General features: G+C 40.4%; 1 protein-coding gene across 1 annotated transcript; it reads left to right on the forward strand.

Annotated features, from left to right (window-relative positions):
- The first annotated feature begins 75 nt into the window (after positions 1–75).
- On the forward strand, positions 76–2,449 carry LOC117344381 (10 kDa heat shock protein, mitochondrial-like). The gene is made up of 4 exons (XM_033907127.1): positions 76–205; positions 855–1,016; positions 1,334–1,423; positions 1,725–2,449. The coding sequence occupies exons 1-4, from the start codon at positions 203–205 to the stop codon at positions 1,770–1,772; spliced, it is 303 nt and encodes a 100-aa protein (XP_033763018.1). The 5' UTR covers positions 76–202; the 3' UTR covers positions 1,773–2,449.
- The last annotated feature ends 12,568 nt before the right edge of the window (positions 2,450–15,017 follow it).

Below are 15,017 nucleotides of genomic sequence, written 5' to 3' on the forward strand. Positions count from 1 at the left end.
GAAGTTTTGGTTACTACAAAGCTATCGTCCTAAACTTTTAACATTTATTAAAAAATATACACAGCAGGGCCATATTCATTTCCTGCTACAAAGTTCGTTGTACGCATGCGCTTTTAGCTGTTTATGCCATGTGCTAAATATTTCCAGAGGGTTCTACACTAGTGCAGCTGAGGTCGTCGCAAGACTAAAGAACACATTTAACATGGTAAGATTTATTTTATTAAATAATGTCAGACAGTTTGAATAAACTCTATTATTATTATTTTTCGTGATATATGCTACGATTGCACTGATCTTGTCACTGGCAATGCTATCGCACGGCTACCGGTCCAATGTCACACACGTGGGATACACAGATTGGGGAGCAATCGTTATTTCGTTTAACATATTATATACATGTAATGTTATTACGCACACAACCAACTAATTTCTTGTTTCAGTTGTCAATAAAGGATAATAAAAAATCAACATCATGATATCAAAGCTTTGTCACAGTGGAGATGATTTTAATACACGTATGTAACACACAGGTCTACAAATCATCTTCTTCAGAACCATAAGCCTGAGTTTCCTCTGGCCCTGGCACCATGTCTGGTGTTGAAGGGGCCCTACACCAGACATGGTGTCGGGGCCAGAGGAAACTCGGGCTATAATTTACTGTGCCATCATTCAGTCAACGCTTTCCTGTACATGTTATTATGAATTATTATGACTCCCACAGTTCAAATCACAATCTTGTTGATTTTAGAAGATACAGCAGACCAAACTTGTTAAAAGGTTATAAAACTATAGAAAATAATACCTTGTTTAAGTATTACTAGTGCAATTGCAGTTCATCATCTTTTTTTTCACAGGCAGCCGCATTTAAGAAGTTTTTGCCCATGTTCGATCGGGTCCTGGTTGAGAGATTTGCTGCCGAGTTGAAAACCAAAGGGGGAATCATGATCCCTGACAAATCAGCAGGGAAAGTGTTGGAGGCGACAGTGGTGGCAGTAGGACCAGGAAATAGGGACAAGGTAAATGAAGGTTCAGGCTGTGAGGGCTTTTTGGGGCCAACAATTCGCTTTATTACAACTGATTTTTTTGATTTTTTTTAAAGCCATATTCCCAAAATTTGAAGCCTGAAAATGTCCTTCTCAATTTATCAATTTTCAAACCTTTATTGGGCGAAGATCTCCCATCCCAAACCAGTTTAGTGAAAAAGCCCTGATGTTTTATAGACCACATTTGCTGGGGTAGGACCTTGGGAACAGATTTATCTATAATCATATGACTGGTGTATTGATAGAGTAGGCTAGTACAGGTAGATAAAATGCTCCTTTTTATTTTACAGTCAGGAAGTATTGTTCCAACAAGTGTGAAGACAGGAGACCGAGTTTTACTGCCTGAATATGGTGGCACTAAGGTTGTGTTGGAGGACAAGGTAGGGCACACAAATTGAATTATTTAATGAACAGGTATAAACAGTTTCCAACAGTTATGTTGATTTCTCAGAAATATGTCTCACAAAAATGAAATCTTGCTTGTATGACAGCCATAACACTGACAGTGAATGTCATTCTTTTGATCAATCTTTGTCCATTAAATTTTGTATTTAACAATAATTAAAATTCATACTGGAAACTAGCTGCAGCATTTCTTTTGACAAGTCAGATCCATTCAGATTGACAAAAATGTGTCGTTTCTGTGATTTATTGCAAGGTTTTGTTGATCTGCTGTTTCAGGATTACTTTTTATTCCGGGATAGCGATATACTGGGAAAATTTGAGTGACATGGAAATCAAAACAATTACGATGAACAATTTGACCAGGCATTTATGTGATGAAGACAGTGTTAATCCAGAAGAACACATCATATTGGGAAGGAACAAGGAATATTATCAAATTAACAGAGATTGACCTGCTATGAGGTGTTCCTCTTGTCCTTATAGACCCAAGTCTGCTTCTCATGTACAGCGAGTGGTGTTTTGTAATGCAGAGCATAACTTAACACAGAGACAAATAATAATCATTGTGTATAATAAGTGGTGTGAATGTGTGTGTAGATTATAATAGATTATTCAAGAGTGAAATTCATTGTAGTTTGTTTGTTTATCATTCAGACTAGTTTAATTAGATATGTATCTTTGGTGTTTGTTATAAATTAGAAAATTATGTCTGGGTTTTCAAACTGATATTCAGTTACAAATATCTGGGGTCTACCAAAACATTACCAGGAAAAAGTAATGTGAAGTTTATTGCAATGATTAATACTAGAATATTTAGAAAATATTTAAAGTAAAAATTGATTGATGTAATGTTAACCAATGAAGACTCCTCGTAATTCTAAAGAATGATGCAGTTACTAGTGAACTGCTATAGGAAACTATAGATCACAAGACGCTCATACTTAATCATCTGATCACCAGTCATTTTAATTGATCAAAAATAAAGAATAAAACAACCAAAATTTGATTTTGTTATTAGATCACCTGAGACAAGGTCCTTGTCTGTTGTCCGTCCATAAACAATTTATTTTTTCAACTTCTCAATTACCAAGAGGCCAAGGGTCATGATATTGCCTGCTAGGATGAATGGCTATGAAGTTTGTTCAAATGAATGACCTTGACCTTTCAAAGTCACAGGGGTTACGTGTTTAATGTTGGTTGAAACATATCGGCCCAGGGCCTCTTGTTTTGTTTTAAATTGAAATAATGAACAACGGAACTGATCTGTGCATGAAAGCCATGTCATTGGTATAGTAGATAAAAGTTTTGTAGAAATTGCACTTCATGAGTTTATTTGTCCAATTGATTTTTAGAGCAATTTGGGAAAAGTCAAGGTCCCTTTGTTATGGATATAACATAGGGATATAGGAATGACCTTGACCTGCGTTATTGGTCACAAGGATCTTTATTAAGATATTTAAACAACTTCTCATTAATCAAGAGTCGTGATATTGAGCCTGTTACACGGATAACATGCTCCAAAAAAATGTTCTAATGAATGACCTTAACCTACTTTTCAAGTTCACAAAGGAGTTTTACTATTTAAGCGAGACCTTGGCTCATGATGTTGTAGATTAATATTTTACTATTACATATTTGTTCTGATGTAGGACCATGACCTATAATCATGGTCAGACATGCTAAAATCATTGAACAACTTCTTAGCATCATCCGGGAGGCCAGGGATTCGATATTCGGCCAGTAGCATCGTGGATGAAAGACTACAAAGCTTGTTCAGATAAATAATATTGACCTATCGTTCAGGGTCACGTGGGTCAAATTTGTTAAAATCCAAATATGACTTCGTTTACCAAGTGGCCCATAGATCTAAATACTCTTATAACATAAGAGGTCGCTGGTCGGCCCTTTTTCTATCGGATATGGTTACAAGGCGCCTGTCAAAAGTTTCTCGCCGTGTAAAACCTAACGTGTTGGAGTAAGATCTAAAGCTGAGATTGAACTTGAATCTTGCCGAGATGAAAGGTTGCCCAGTTCGTTCAAACTTTCCTATAAGCAACTTTTTGATAGTTGTCTCTACAAGTTCATTGCTATATCTTGCTGTGTTACGGTTGTTCGACAAAGCCGCACTTGGCGGGATTTCCCAAAACGGAATCTTATAACCGTTCTCTATGATAGATAAGACTACCTCCCTCGTACCTTAGGGTCAAGATAGAGGAATGTATGGCTTTGTTGGATTATCGGAACAAACTGATAAAGCTGGTTGACAGTTCTGAGGTGGGCTGAAAACCAATGTGAAAGGTAAATCCCGCATGTCGGAATGATACCAGGAATGCGCCATGAAAATGGCCAAACATGGAATATTTCCCCCATAAAACCAAGAAGAGCACGTTGTTGTCATGTAGCAAAATAAAGCATATCACGTAGATTTTCAATAGAGGGTTAGCAACCTTCACTTGTAGTAGTGTGAATGGCCAAGGTTTAACAAAACCATATTTGAACATATCCGTAAATTTAAGAAAAAGGGCATGCAAGATACTGGTACAGTTGTAATCCAAATACTCGTTCTTTCTCGAAAAAGAGTGCATGGCTTTAACACAGGCGTCTGCTTCTAGTTAGTATTATAGAAAAAATATATTAGTCCTGCTCCTACTTTATCAACAAGGTGTATTAGCAATACTATCCAGACGCAGATGCCTGCAATCTCAGTGAGATTTAGTGCCTTTGCGAAGTCATTTCGGATCACGAATCACCAACTTAAACGAGTGCAATGATCTATGTGACATTGTAATGTACCATGCCCCTGAAGGGTAACACTACCGCCTCCACTATAAAGTGTAATTGATGTGCTAAAGACTTTAACCGGGACAGCACTGAGGTAGATGGAGTTCGAATGCTGCAAGGACTACCCGGGAATGTTCGCTGTGAAATTACTGGTCTTCACATGCAAAATGAAATTAAGACCTTCCTTTGTACAACCACATACGTGAAGAGATAGCACTTAGATTAATCAATATGATGAACAATTAGAAGAAAGATGTGTAGCCAGAGAGTGGAAAGCCGAACACAGAAAATGAAAAAGGAGATGACGCAAAAAGTCGACAGAGCAGAAATCAAAATAATAATGTTAAGTGCTAAGATCCAGCAGAGCGAGAACACAGAATAGGACCAATAACAACAATTTGACCGAAAGCATAATTAGGAAATTGTAGGAGAAAGAAAATAAAAAGACAGATGGAACGGGGCGGACGGAGGTACAAGACAAAATGGTAGTAGTAAAACGGGGAGTAACATAGACGAGAGAGAGACAGAAAATAAATCTAATCATTTACAGGATAACATGAACCAACGAGAAATATAAAGGAAGAATCCATAGAACGGATAAAAGGCTTACTAGGAGTCCTATTGACTGTCTAAAGGCGACAGTACAGTGATAGGACAAAATTACCAAATTTGGGGGAAATATAGCAAAGGAAGAGGATGAGGAGCTGGTAGATAGACCCTTATATATACCCAAGAAGGGCACCTGTTGTAACGTACACCGGGAAGGACAATGGCTATATATATAGGTAACCTCTCCAAGAGCTGACTTCGCTCGACGTTGCTTAACTTAGTTTGGTACAGAAACGAAGCTCAACCGCACACCTACAAAAGCTAACTATATGCATCGGTATTTTATAAAACAGGCACATGTGCTATATGACATCAAGCCGAAATGCCCTTTTCCATGAACCATAATATTACACTATGAGGCTTAGACCGTCAAGGTATACGTACCAACACGTTTTGAGAGCGGACGGACACCGAATCCGACGTACTGCAAAATCTGAGCCTACCACAGAGCATACGACAGGGAAAAAGACAAACACAAATGGAGTTGAGTGCAGAGCGCTCCCGAAATCACAGGAGGATGAAACAGTAGACCGCCACTGCAAGGTAAGGGGCCCTCCCTGGGACTACCACTACAAGGTAAGGGGCCGTCCCTAGGACTACCACTACAAGGTAAGGGGCCGTCCCTGGGAATACCACTACAAGGTAAGGGGTCCTCCCTGGGACTACCACTACAAGGTAAGGGGCCGTCCCTAGGACTACCACTACAAGGTAAGGGGCCGTCCCATGGACTACCACTACAAGGTAAGGGGTCCTCCCTGGAACTACCACTACAAGGTAAGGGGTCCTCCCTGGAACTACCACTACAAGGTAAGGGGCCCTCCCTGGGACTACCACTACAAGGTAAGGGGGCCCTCCCTGGGACTACCACTACAAGGTAAGGGGTCCTCCCTGGAACTACCACTACAAGGTAAGGGGCCCTCCCTGGGACTACCACTACAAGGTAAGGGGGCCCTCCCTGGAACTACCACTACAAGGTAAGGGGCCCTCCCTGGAACTACCACTACAATGTAAGGGGGCCCTCCCTGGAACTACCACTACAAGGTAAGGGGTCCTCCCTGGGACTACCACTACAAGGTAAGGGGTCCTCCCTGGAACTACCACTACAAGGTAAGGGGCCCTCCCTGGGACTACCACTACAAGGTAAGGGGGCCCTCCCTGGAACTACCACTACAAGGTAAGGGGTCCTCCCTGGAACTACCACTACAAGGTAAGGGGGCCCTCCCTGGAACTACCACTACAAGGTAAGGGGGCCCTCCCTGGGACTACCACTACAAGGTAAGGGGTCCTCCCTGGAACTACCACTACAAGGTAAGGGGCCCTCCCTGGGACTACCACTACAAGGTAAGGGGGCCCTCCCTGGAACTACCACTACAAGGTAAGGGGTCCTCCCTGGAACTACCACTACAAGGTAAGGGGGCCCTCCCTGGAACTACCACTACAAGGTAAGGGGCCCTCCCTGGAACTACCACTACAAGGTAAGGGGGCCCTCCCTGGAACTACCACTACAAGGTAAGGGGCCCTCCCTGGGACTACCACTACAAGGTAAGGGGTCCTCCCTGGAACTACCACTACAAGGTAAGGGGCCCTCCCTGGGACTACCACTACAAGGTAAGGGGGCCCTCCCTGGAACTACCACTACAAGGTAAGGGGTCCTCCCTGGAACTACCACTACAAGGTAAGGGGGCCCTCCCTGGAACTACCACTACAAGGTAAGGGGCCCTCCCTGGAACTACCACTACAATGTAATGGGCCGTCCCTGGGAATACCACTACAAGGAAGGGGCCGTCCCTGGGAATACCACTACAAGGTAAGGGGCCGTCCCTGGGAATACCACTACAAGGTAAGGGGCCCTCCCTGGGACTACCACTACAAGGTAAGGTGCCCTCCCTGGGACTACATTACAAGGTAAGGGGCCGTCCCTGGGAATACCACTACAAGGTAAGGGATCCTCCTTGGGGCTACCATTACAAGGTAAGGGGCCCTCCCTGGGACTACCAAACAAGGTAAGGGGTCCTCCTTGGGACTACCACTACAAGGTAAGAGGTCCTCCCTGGGAATACCACTACAAGGTTTAGGGGTCCTCCCTTGGATTACCACTACAAGGTAAGGGGTCCTCCTTGGGGCTACCATTACAAGGTAAGAGGCCCTCCCTGGGACTACCACGACAAGGTAAGGGGCCCTCCCTGGGGCTACCACTACAAAGTAAGGAGCCCTCCCTGGGACTACCACTACAAGGTAAGGAGTCCTCCCTGGGACTACCACTACAAGGTAAGGGGCCCTCCCTGGGACTACCACTACAAGGTAAGGGGCCCTTCCTGGGACTACCACTACAAGGTAAGGGGCCCTCCCTGGGACTACCACTACAAGATAAGGGGTCCTCCCTGGGACTACCACTACAAGGTAAGGGGCCCTCCCTGGGACTACCACTACAAGGTAAGGGGCCCTCCCTGGGACTACCACTACAAGGTAAGGGGCCCTCCCTGGGACTACCACTACAAGGTAAGGTGCCCTCCCTGGGACTACCACTACAAGGTAAGAGGTCCTCCCTGGGACTACCACTACAAGGTAAGAGGTCCTCCCTGGGAATACCACTACAAGGTAAGGGGCCCTCCCTGGAACTACCACTACAAGGTAAGGGGCCGTCCCTGGGAATACCACTACAAGGTAAGTGGCCCTCCCTGGGACTACCACTTCAAGGTAAGGGGCCGTCCCTGGGACTACCACTACAAGGTAAGGGGCCCTCCCTGGGACTACCACTACAAGGTAAGGAGCCCTCCCTGGGACTACCACTACAAGGTAAGGAGTCCTCCCTGGGACTACCACTACAAGGTAAGTGGCCCTCCCTGGGACTACCACTACAAGGTAAGGGGCCGTCCCTGGGAATACCACTACAAGGTAAGGGGTCCTCCCTGAGACTACCACTACAAGGTAAGGAGCCCTCCCTGGGACTACCACTACAAGGTAAGGGGCCCTCCCTGGAACTACCACTACAATGTAAGGGGCCGTCCCTGGGACTACCACTACAAGGTACACTCGGAACTCCTCGGATGTAACTACGCAACACCACAATCGGAACACCTCGCCTCTAGTTTCGGAGAAAATGACGAGGGGTTCCGATTGCGCAACACCACTGTGCAGCACAGCCGAGGAGTTCCGATTGCTACAAGGTAAGGGGCCCTCCCTGGGACTACCACTACAAGATAAGGAGTCCTCCCTGGGACTACCACTACAAGGTAAGGTAATTTATGGCAAAAATAAATTATCATTTACAATATGTCGTATAAAATATAATTTATTTACCTGGCATACACAAGCTACACATTCCAGCCACTTTCTCTGTTCCAATTGTCCATTGAAATGCTCATGCCTATAATAATCTTGCTTTAATTAACAACTCCTGCTCCTTCGAAATATCGTTTCATTGTGCCAAACAGAAATTCATTTTAACTTTTTGTTTCTTCTCTTTACAAGCATTTAAAATAGAGAAACATAATTAAGGATATACATTTTATCTAGTTTATATTGCATGTGATACGAAGTTTAAGAAAAAGTAGCCATTGGAAGTTTGTATAGAAAAACAGGGAATAAGAGGACAGTTTGTCGGATAATCTCACCTCCCTGCTATTCAAGATATTATTTCTGATCTATCTCTTGCACGGATAAATTGTGGGACAGTTTCAAAAATATTTTGTTTTCTTCTAATTTTAGATCCACGCTTCCAAGCAAAAGCGTATCAAGATGTTATGGTTGATACAGACGCAATTAACGTAACATATAAAGTGGACATTCGAGCCATGGAGGAGACGAATTTTCACATGGATAACTACAAGCACAGGAAGGAGAATCAGGTAAAATTACATAATATAGATAACTGACAGCGGCATTTCAGTACAGTGACACTATAGTATGGGCCCTTTATTCCTAGACTGACCGTTAAATCAACTTAACCTATCGATTTCAGCTGATAAGAAAATCGTAGAAATAATGAAAAAGATATTCATTTCACTGTACTTGGAAATCGCGTAGACAAGTTTGTTTTTTATTTTTGTTTATTTATTTATTTTAATGTTTATTTTATTTTTTTATTTTCCGTTATTTTCGCTAATTAAATAGTTTTCAAAATAAAAACATGAGTTAATTATTGACGCTCTTTTTCAAAATAAAGCAAATAAAAAATGTCGGTATTCGCTTAGAAAAGATTCACTTTATAATATAAGATATGGTTAATAATTTATTAAATACTAGATAAAACATAATCTCTTATAACATTTTGATGATGCGCTTTTTATGTTGCATAGGTATTGGCTGGTCAAACATCGTGTATTTTTGGGGATGTGGTGTTCAAAATATCACACAATAGGCATGACAAACAATACATCCATTCAGACTGTTTGTTGACACAAGCGTTTCGACATCTGGCGAAAAAAAACCCATCTGTTTGATGCTTCATATATGTTTTGGAAACATACTTGATTGACATTGATAAAACGTACTTGATTAAATCATGATATGAGCGAGTTGTATATGTTGCATAGTGGGGTCATTAAAGTGGTGTTGTATATGTTGTAAAGTGAGGTAATTAAAGCGGTGTTGTATATGTTGTAAAGTGGGGTCATTAAAGCGGTGTTGTATATGTTGTAAAGTGAGGTAATTAAAGCGGTGTTGTATATGTTGCATAGTGGGGTCATTAAAGTGGTGTTGTATATGTTGTAAAGTGAGGTAATTAAAGCGGTGTTGTATATGTTGTATAGTGGGGTCATTAAAGCGGTGTTGTATATGTTGTATAGTGGGGTCATTAAAGTGGTGTTGTATATGTTGTATAGTGACGTCATTAAAGCGGTGTTGTATATGTTGTATTGTGGGGTCAGTAAAGCGGTGTTGTATATGTTGTAAAGTGAGGTAATTAAAGCGGTTTTGTATATGTTGTATAGTGACGTCATTAAAGCGGTGTTGTATATGTTGTAAAGTGAGGTCATTAAAGCGGTGTTGTATATGTTGTATAGTGACGTCATTAAAGCGGTGTTGTATATGTTGTATAGTGACGTCATTAAAGCGGTGTTGTATATGTTGTATAGTGACGTCATTAAAGCGGTGTTGTATATGTTGTAAAGTGGGGTCATTAAAGCGGTGTTGTATATGTTGTAAAGTGGGGTCATTAAAGCGGTGTTGTATATGTTGTATAGTGACGTCATTAAAGCGGTGTTGTATATGTTGTATAGTGACGTCATTAAAGCGGTGTTGTATATGTTGTATAGTGACGACATTAAAGCGGTGTTGTATATGTTGTAAAGTGGGGTCATTAAAGCGGTGTTGTATATGTTGTAAAGTGGGGTCATTAAAGCGGTGTTGTATATGTTGTAAAGTGGGGTCATTAAAGCGGTGTTGTATATGTTGTAAAGTGGGGTCATTAAAGCGGTGTTGTACATGTTGTAAAGTGGGGTCATTAAAGCGGTGTTGTATATGTTGTATAGTGGGGTCATTAAAGCGGTGTTGTATATGTTGTAAAGTGGGGTTATTAAAGCGGTGTTGTATATGTTGTATAGTGACGTCATTAAAGCGGTGTTGTATATGTTGTAAAGTGGGGTCATTAAAGCGGTGTTGTATATGTTGTATAGTGACGTCATTAAAGCGGTGTTGTATATGTTGTATAGTGACGTCATTAAAGCGGTGTTGTATATGTTGTATAGTGACGTCATTAAAACGGTGTTGTATATGTTGTAAAGTGGGGTCATTAAAGCGGTGTTGTATATGTTGTATAGTGACGTCATTAAAGCGGTGTTGTATATGTTGTATAGTGACGTCATTAAAGCGGTGTTGTATATGTTGTAAAGTGGGGTCATTAAAGCGGTGTTGTATATGTTGTATAGTGACGTCATTAAAGCGGTGTTGTATATGTTGTATAGTGACGTCATTAAAGCGGTGTTGTATATGTTGTAAAGTGGGGTCATTAAAGCGGTGTTGTATATGTTGTATAGTGGGGTCATTAAAGCGGTGGTGTATATGTTGTATAGTGACGTCATTAAAGCGGTGTTGTATATGTTATATAGTGACGTCATTAAAGCGGTGTTGTATATGTTGTAAAGTGGGGTCATTAAAGCGGTGTTGTATATGTTGTAAAGTGGGGTCATTAAAGCGGTGTTGTATATGTTGTTTAGTGACGTCATTAAAACGGTGTTGTATATGTTGTATAGTGACGTCATTAAAGCGGTGTTGTATATGTTGTAAAGTGGGGTCATTAAAGCGGTGTTGTATATGTTGTATAGCGAGGTCATTAAGCGGTGTTGTATATGTTGTAAAGTGAGGACATTAAAGCGGTGTTGTGTATGTTGTATAGTGAGGTCATTAAAGCGGTGTTGTATATGTTGTATAGTGACGTCATTAAAGCGGTGTTGTATATGTTGTATAGTGAGGTCATTAAAGCGGTGTTGTATATGTTGTATAGTGAGGTCATTAAAGCGGTGTTGTATATGTTGTATAGCGAGATCATTAAAGTGGTGTTGTATATGTTTTATAGCGAGATCATTAAAGCAGTGTTGTATATGTTGTAAAGTGAGGTCATTAAAGCGGTGTTGTATATGTTGTAAAGTGAGGACATTAAAGCGGTGTTGTATATGTTGTATAGTGACGTCATTAAAGCAGTGTTGTATATGTTTTATAGCGAGATCATTAAAGCAGTGTTGTATATGTTGTAAAGTGGGGTCATTAAAGCGGTGTTGTATATGTTGTATAGTGAGGTCATTAAAGCGGTGTTGTATATGTTGTATAGTGAGGTCATTAAAGCGGTGTTGTATATGTTGTATAGTGAGGTCATTAAAGCGGTGTTGTATATGTTGTAAAGTGACGTCATTAAAGCGGTGTTGTATATGTTGTATAGTGACGTCATTAAAGCGGTGTTATATATGTTGTAAAGTGAGGTCATTAAAGCGGTGTTGTATATGTTGTAAAGTGGGGTCATTAAAGCGGTGTTGTATATGTTGTAAAGTGAGATCATTAAAGCAGTGTTGTATATGTTGTATAGTGACGTCATTAAAGCGGTGTTGTATATGTTGTAAAGTGGGGTCATTAAAGCGGTGGTGTATATGTTGTAAAGTGGGGTCATTAAAGCGGTGTTGTATATGTTGTTTAGTGACGTCATTAAAACGGTGTTGTATATGTTGTATAGTGACGTCATTAAAGCGGTGTTGTATATGTTGTAAAGTGGGGTCATTAAAGCGGTGTTGTATATGTTGTATAGCGAGGTCATTAAGCGGTGTTGTATATGTTGTAAAGTGAGGACATTAAAGCGGTGTTGTGTATGTTGTATAGTGAGGTCATTAAAGCGGTGTTGTATATGTTGTATAGTGACGTCATTAAAGCGGTGTTGTATATGTTGTATAGTGAGGTCATTAAAGCGGTGTTGTATATGTTGTATAGTGAGGTCATTAAAGCGGTGTTGTATATGTTGTATAGCGAGATCATTAAAGTGGTGTTGTATATGTTTTATAGCGAGATCATTAAAGCAGTGTTGTATATGTTGTAAAGTGAGGTCATTAAAGCGGTGTTGTATATGTTGTAAAGTGAGGACATTAAAGCGGTGTTGTATATGTTGTATAGTGACGTCATTAAAGCAGTGTTGTATATGTTTTATAGCGAGATCATTAAAGCAGTGTTGTATATGTTGTAAAGTGGGGTCATTAAAGCGGTGTTGTATATGTTGTATAGTGAGGTCATTAAAGCGGTGTTGTATATGTTGTATAGTGAGGTCATTAAAGCGGTGTTGTATATGTTGTATAGTGAGGTCATTAAAGCGGTGTTGTATATGTTGTAAAGTGACGTCATTAAAGCGGTGTTGTATATGTTGTATAGTGACGTCATTAAAGCGGTGTTATATATGTTGTAAAGTGAGGTCATTAAAGCGGTGTTGTATATGTTGTAAAGTGGGGTCATTAAAGCGGTGTTGTATATGTTGTAAAGTGAGATCATTAAAGCAGTGTTGTATATGTTGTATAGTGACGTCATTAAAGCGGTGTTGTATATGTTGTAAAGTGGGGTCATTAAAGCGGTGGTGTATATGTTGTATAGTGACGTCATTAAAGCGGTGTTGTATATGTTGTAAAGTGGGGTCATTAAAGCAGTGGTGTATATGTTGTATAGTGACGTCATTAAAGCGGTGGTGTATATGTTGTATAGTGACGTCATTAAAGCGGTGGTGTATATGTTGTATAGTGACGTCATTAAAGCGGTGTTGTATATGTTGTAAAGTGGGGTCATTAAAGCGGTGGTGTATATGTTGTAAAGTGAGGTCATAAGCGGTGTTGTATATGTTGTAAAGTGGGTCATTAAAGCGGTGTTGTATATGTTGTATAGTGACGTCATTAAAGCGGTGGTGTATATGTTGTAAAGTGAGGTCATAAGCGGTGTTGTATATGTTGTAAAGTGGGGTCATTAAAGCGGTGTTGTATATGTTGTATAGTGACGTCATTAAAGCGGTGTTGTATATGTTGTAAAGTGAGGTCATTAAAGCGGTGGTGTATATGTTGTAAAGTGAGGTCATAAGCGGTGTTGTATATGTTGTATAGTGACGTCATTAAAGCGGTGTTGTATATGTTGTAAAGTGGGGTCATTAAAGCGGTGTTGTATATGTTGTATAGTGACGTCATTAAGGCGGTGTTGTATATGTTGTATAGTGAGGTCATTAAAGCGGTGTTGTATATGTTGTATAGCGAGATCATTAAAGCGGTGGTGTATATGTTTTATCACATACCTATGTAATCTTACAATAGTGATACAACAAATTTCGGTGGATGTTTTCTGTCGGTTTGTATCACACATGTGTGATACAAGATGTTTTATCACCATACTAGCCGGAACTACTTTTAAGGGGAATTCCCTTTTCCATGAAACTAAAAATAGAAAGCTCATTGGAAGAAATAAAGTGAAGCTGTATCTTACAACATTGATTAAAAATTATAAAAAACTTTTTTTTTTAAATAAATGCATTTAATTACAAATAAAAATCAATTACTTGAATATTTCAAATGTACGTTTATTTCTCTTAAATAAATATTGTCCTGCCGACATTTCTGTCGTCTGCTAGAGTCTGTTTGACAGCTCATAGTCTATCATCATAACATGGAACTTTCGGACGTTAACTTTGAAATTCTTCATGATATTATATTTGATGAAGTGGATAACGAGGAAGGGTTTGTAAATGACGAAGAAAATCACATGGTTCCTTCACAGCGGCCCGTACAAACATCTAACCCCCCATTACCTGCGTCTTCTCTCAAAGTTATGCCTGTCCCCCCCACCAACGCCCGTCCCCCAAACAATGACAACACCGTCTGATCATGTATCTACAACTGCTCCCGAGCGTTCATTCACATCAGGGGATAACAGACTTGCGTGATTACATAGACTAATGAGTAAAAGAAAATCCGCAGTCTCTACTCAACACTGTGTGGTATCATAATACAAAATGGTTGTGGTTCAGGGGGTGCGACGAAAACAGGCAATTAAAATGGGGGGATATTGAACTGAAAACTGACGAAAACGGCCAAGAATATTTGGAATTTAATGAAAGATCAACAAAAACTCGTGGAGGCAATTCAACTCACCAGAGGTCATTTAATCCAAAACTTTTTGTAAATCCCGAGAATTCATCCAGATGTCCAATCAAATCATTTAAACTTTACGCGAAACACAGGCCACACGAAATGAACACTGCAGAATCTCCCTTTTATCTTGCTGTCATCTGTCCGATCGACAATTTCTCGTAGTGAATTGGCAAAGAGAAATTCCAGAAATGAAAACGCGGTCGAACCAGTTAAAAATCCAATGTCAAGGTCATCTGAAGATTGTCAAAATCTTGCCACGGGAATGTTTTCTGGGGCAAATATTACTGGCGGCACATTTAACATTTCCTTTCAAATATCTTCCCAATCTTCCTCTCAAGTTATATCTCCTCCTAGGAAATATCGTAGAATCCTACAAATCACTGACGATGACGATGACTCGGTGTGACATGTCACTTGTTTTTGTGAACGAATTGCACGCGCTGTGACGTAGTCGCTCAACGACAGCCCATCAGCTATATGTCTAGGTATGGAGAATGTGTTTGATGCCATCGATATATAGGTTTAATTTGATTTTTTTACTGTATCCATGCTTAACTAATGCTAAATCAAATTAAATTAAACA

The sequence above is a fragment of the Pecten maximus genome, chromosome 15, assembly GCF_902652985.1.
Source record: "Pecten maximus chromosome 15, xPecMax1.1, whole genome shotgun sequence".
In the NCBI taxonomy this organism is placed as follows: domain Eukaryota; kingdom Metazoa; phylum Mollusca; class Bivalvia; order Pectinida; family Pectinidae; genus Pecten; species Pecten maximus.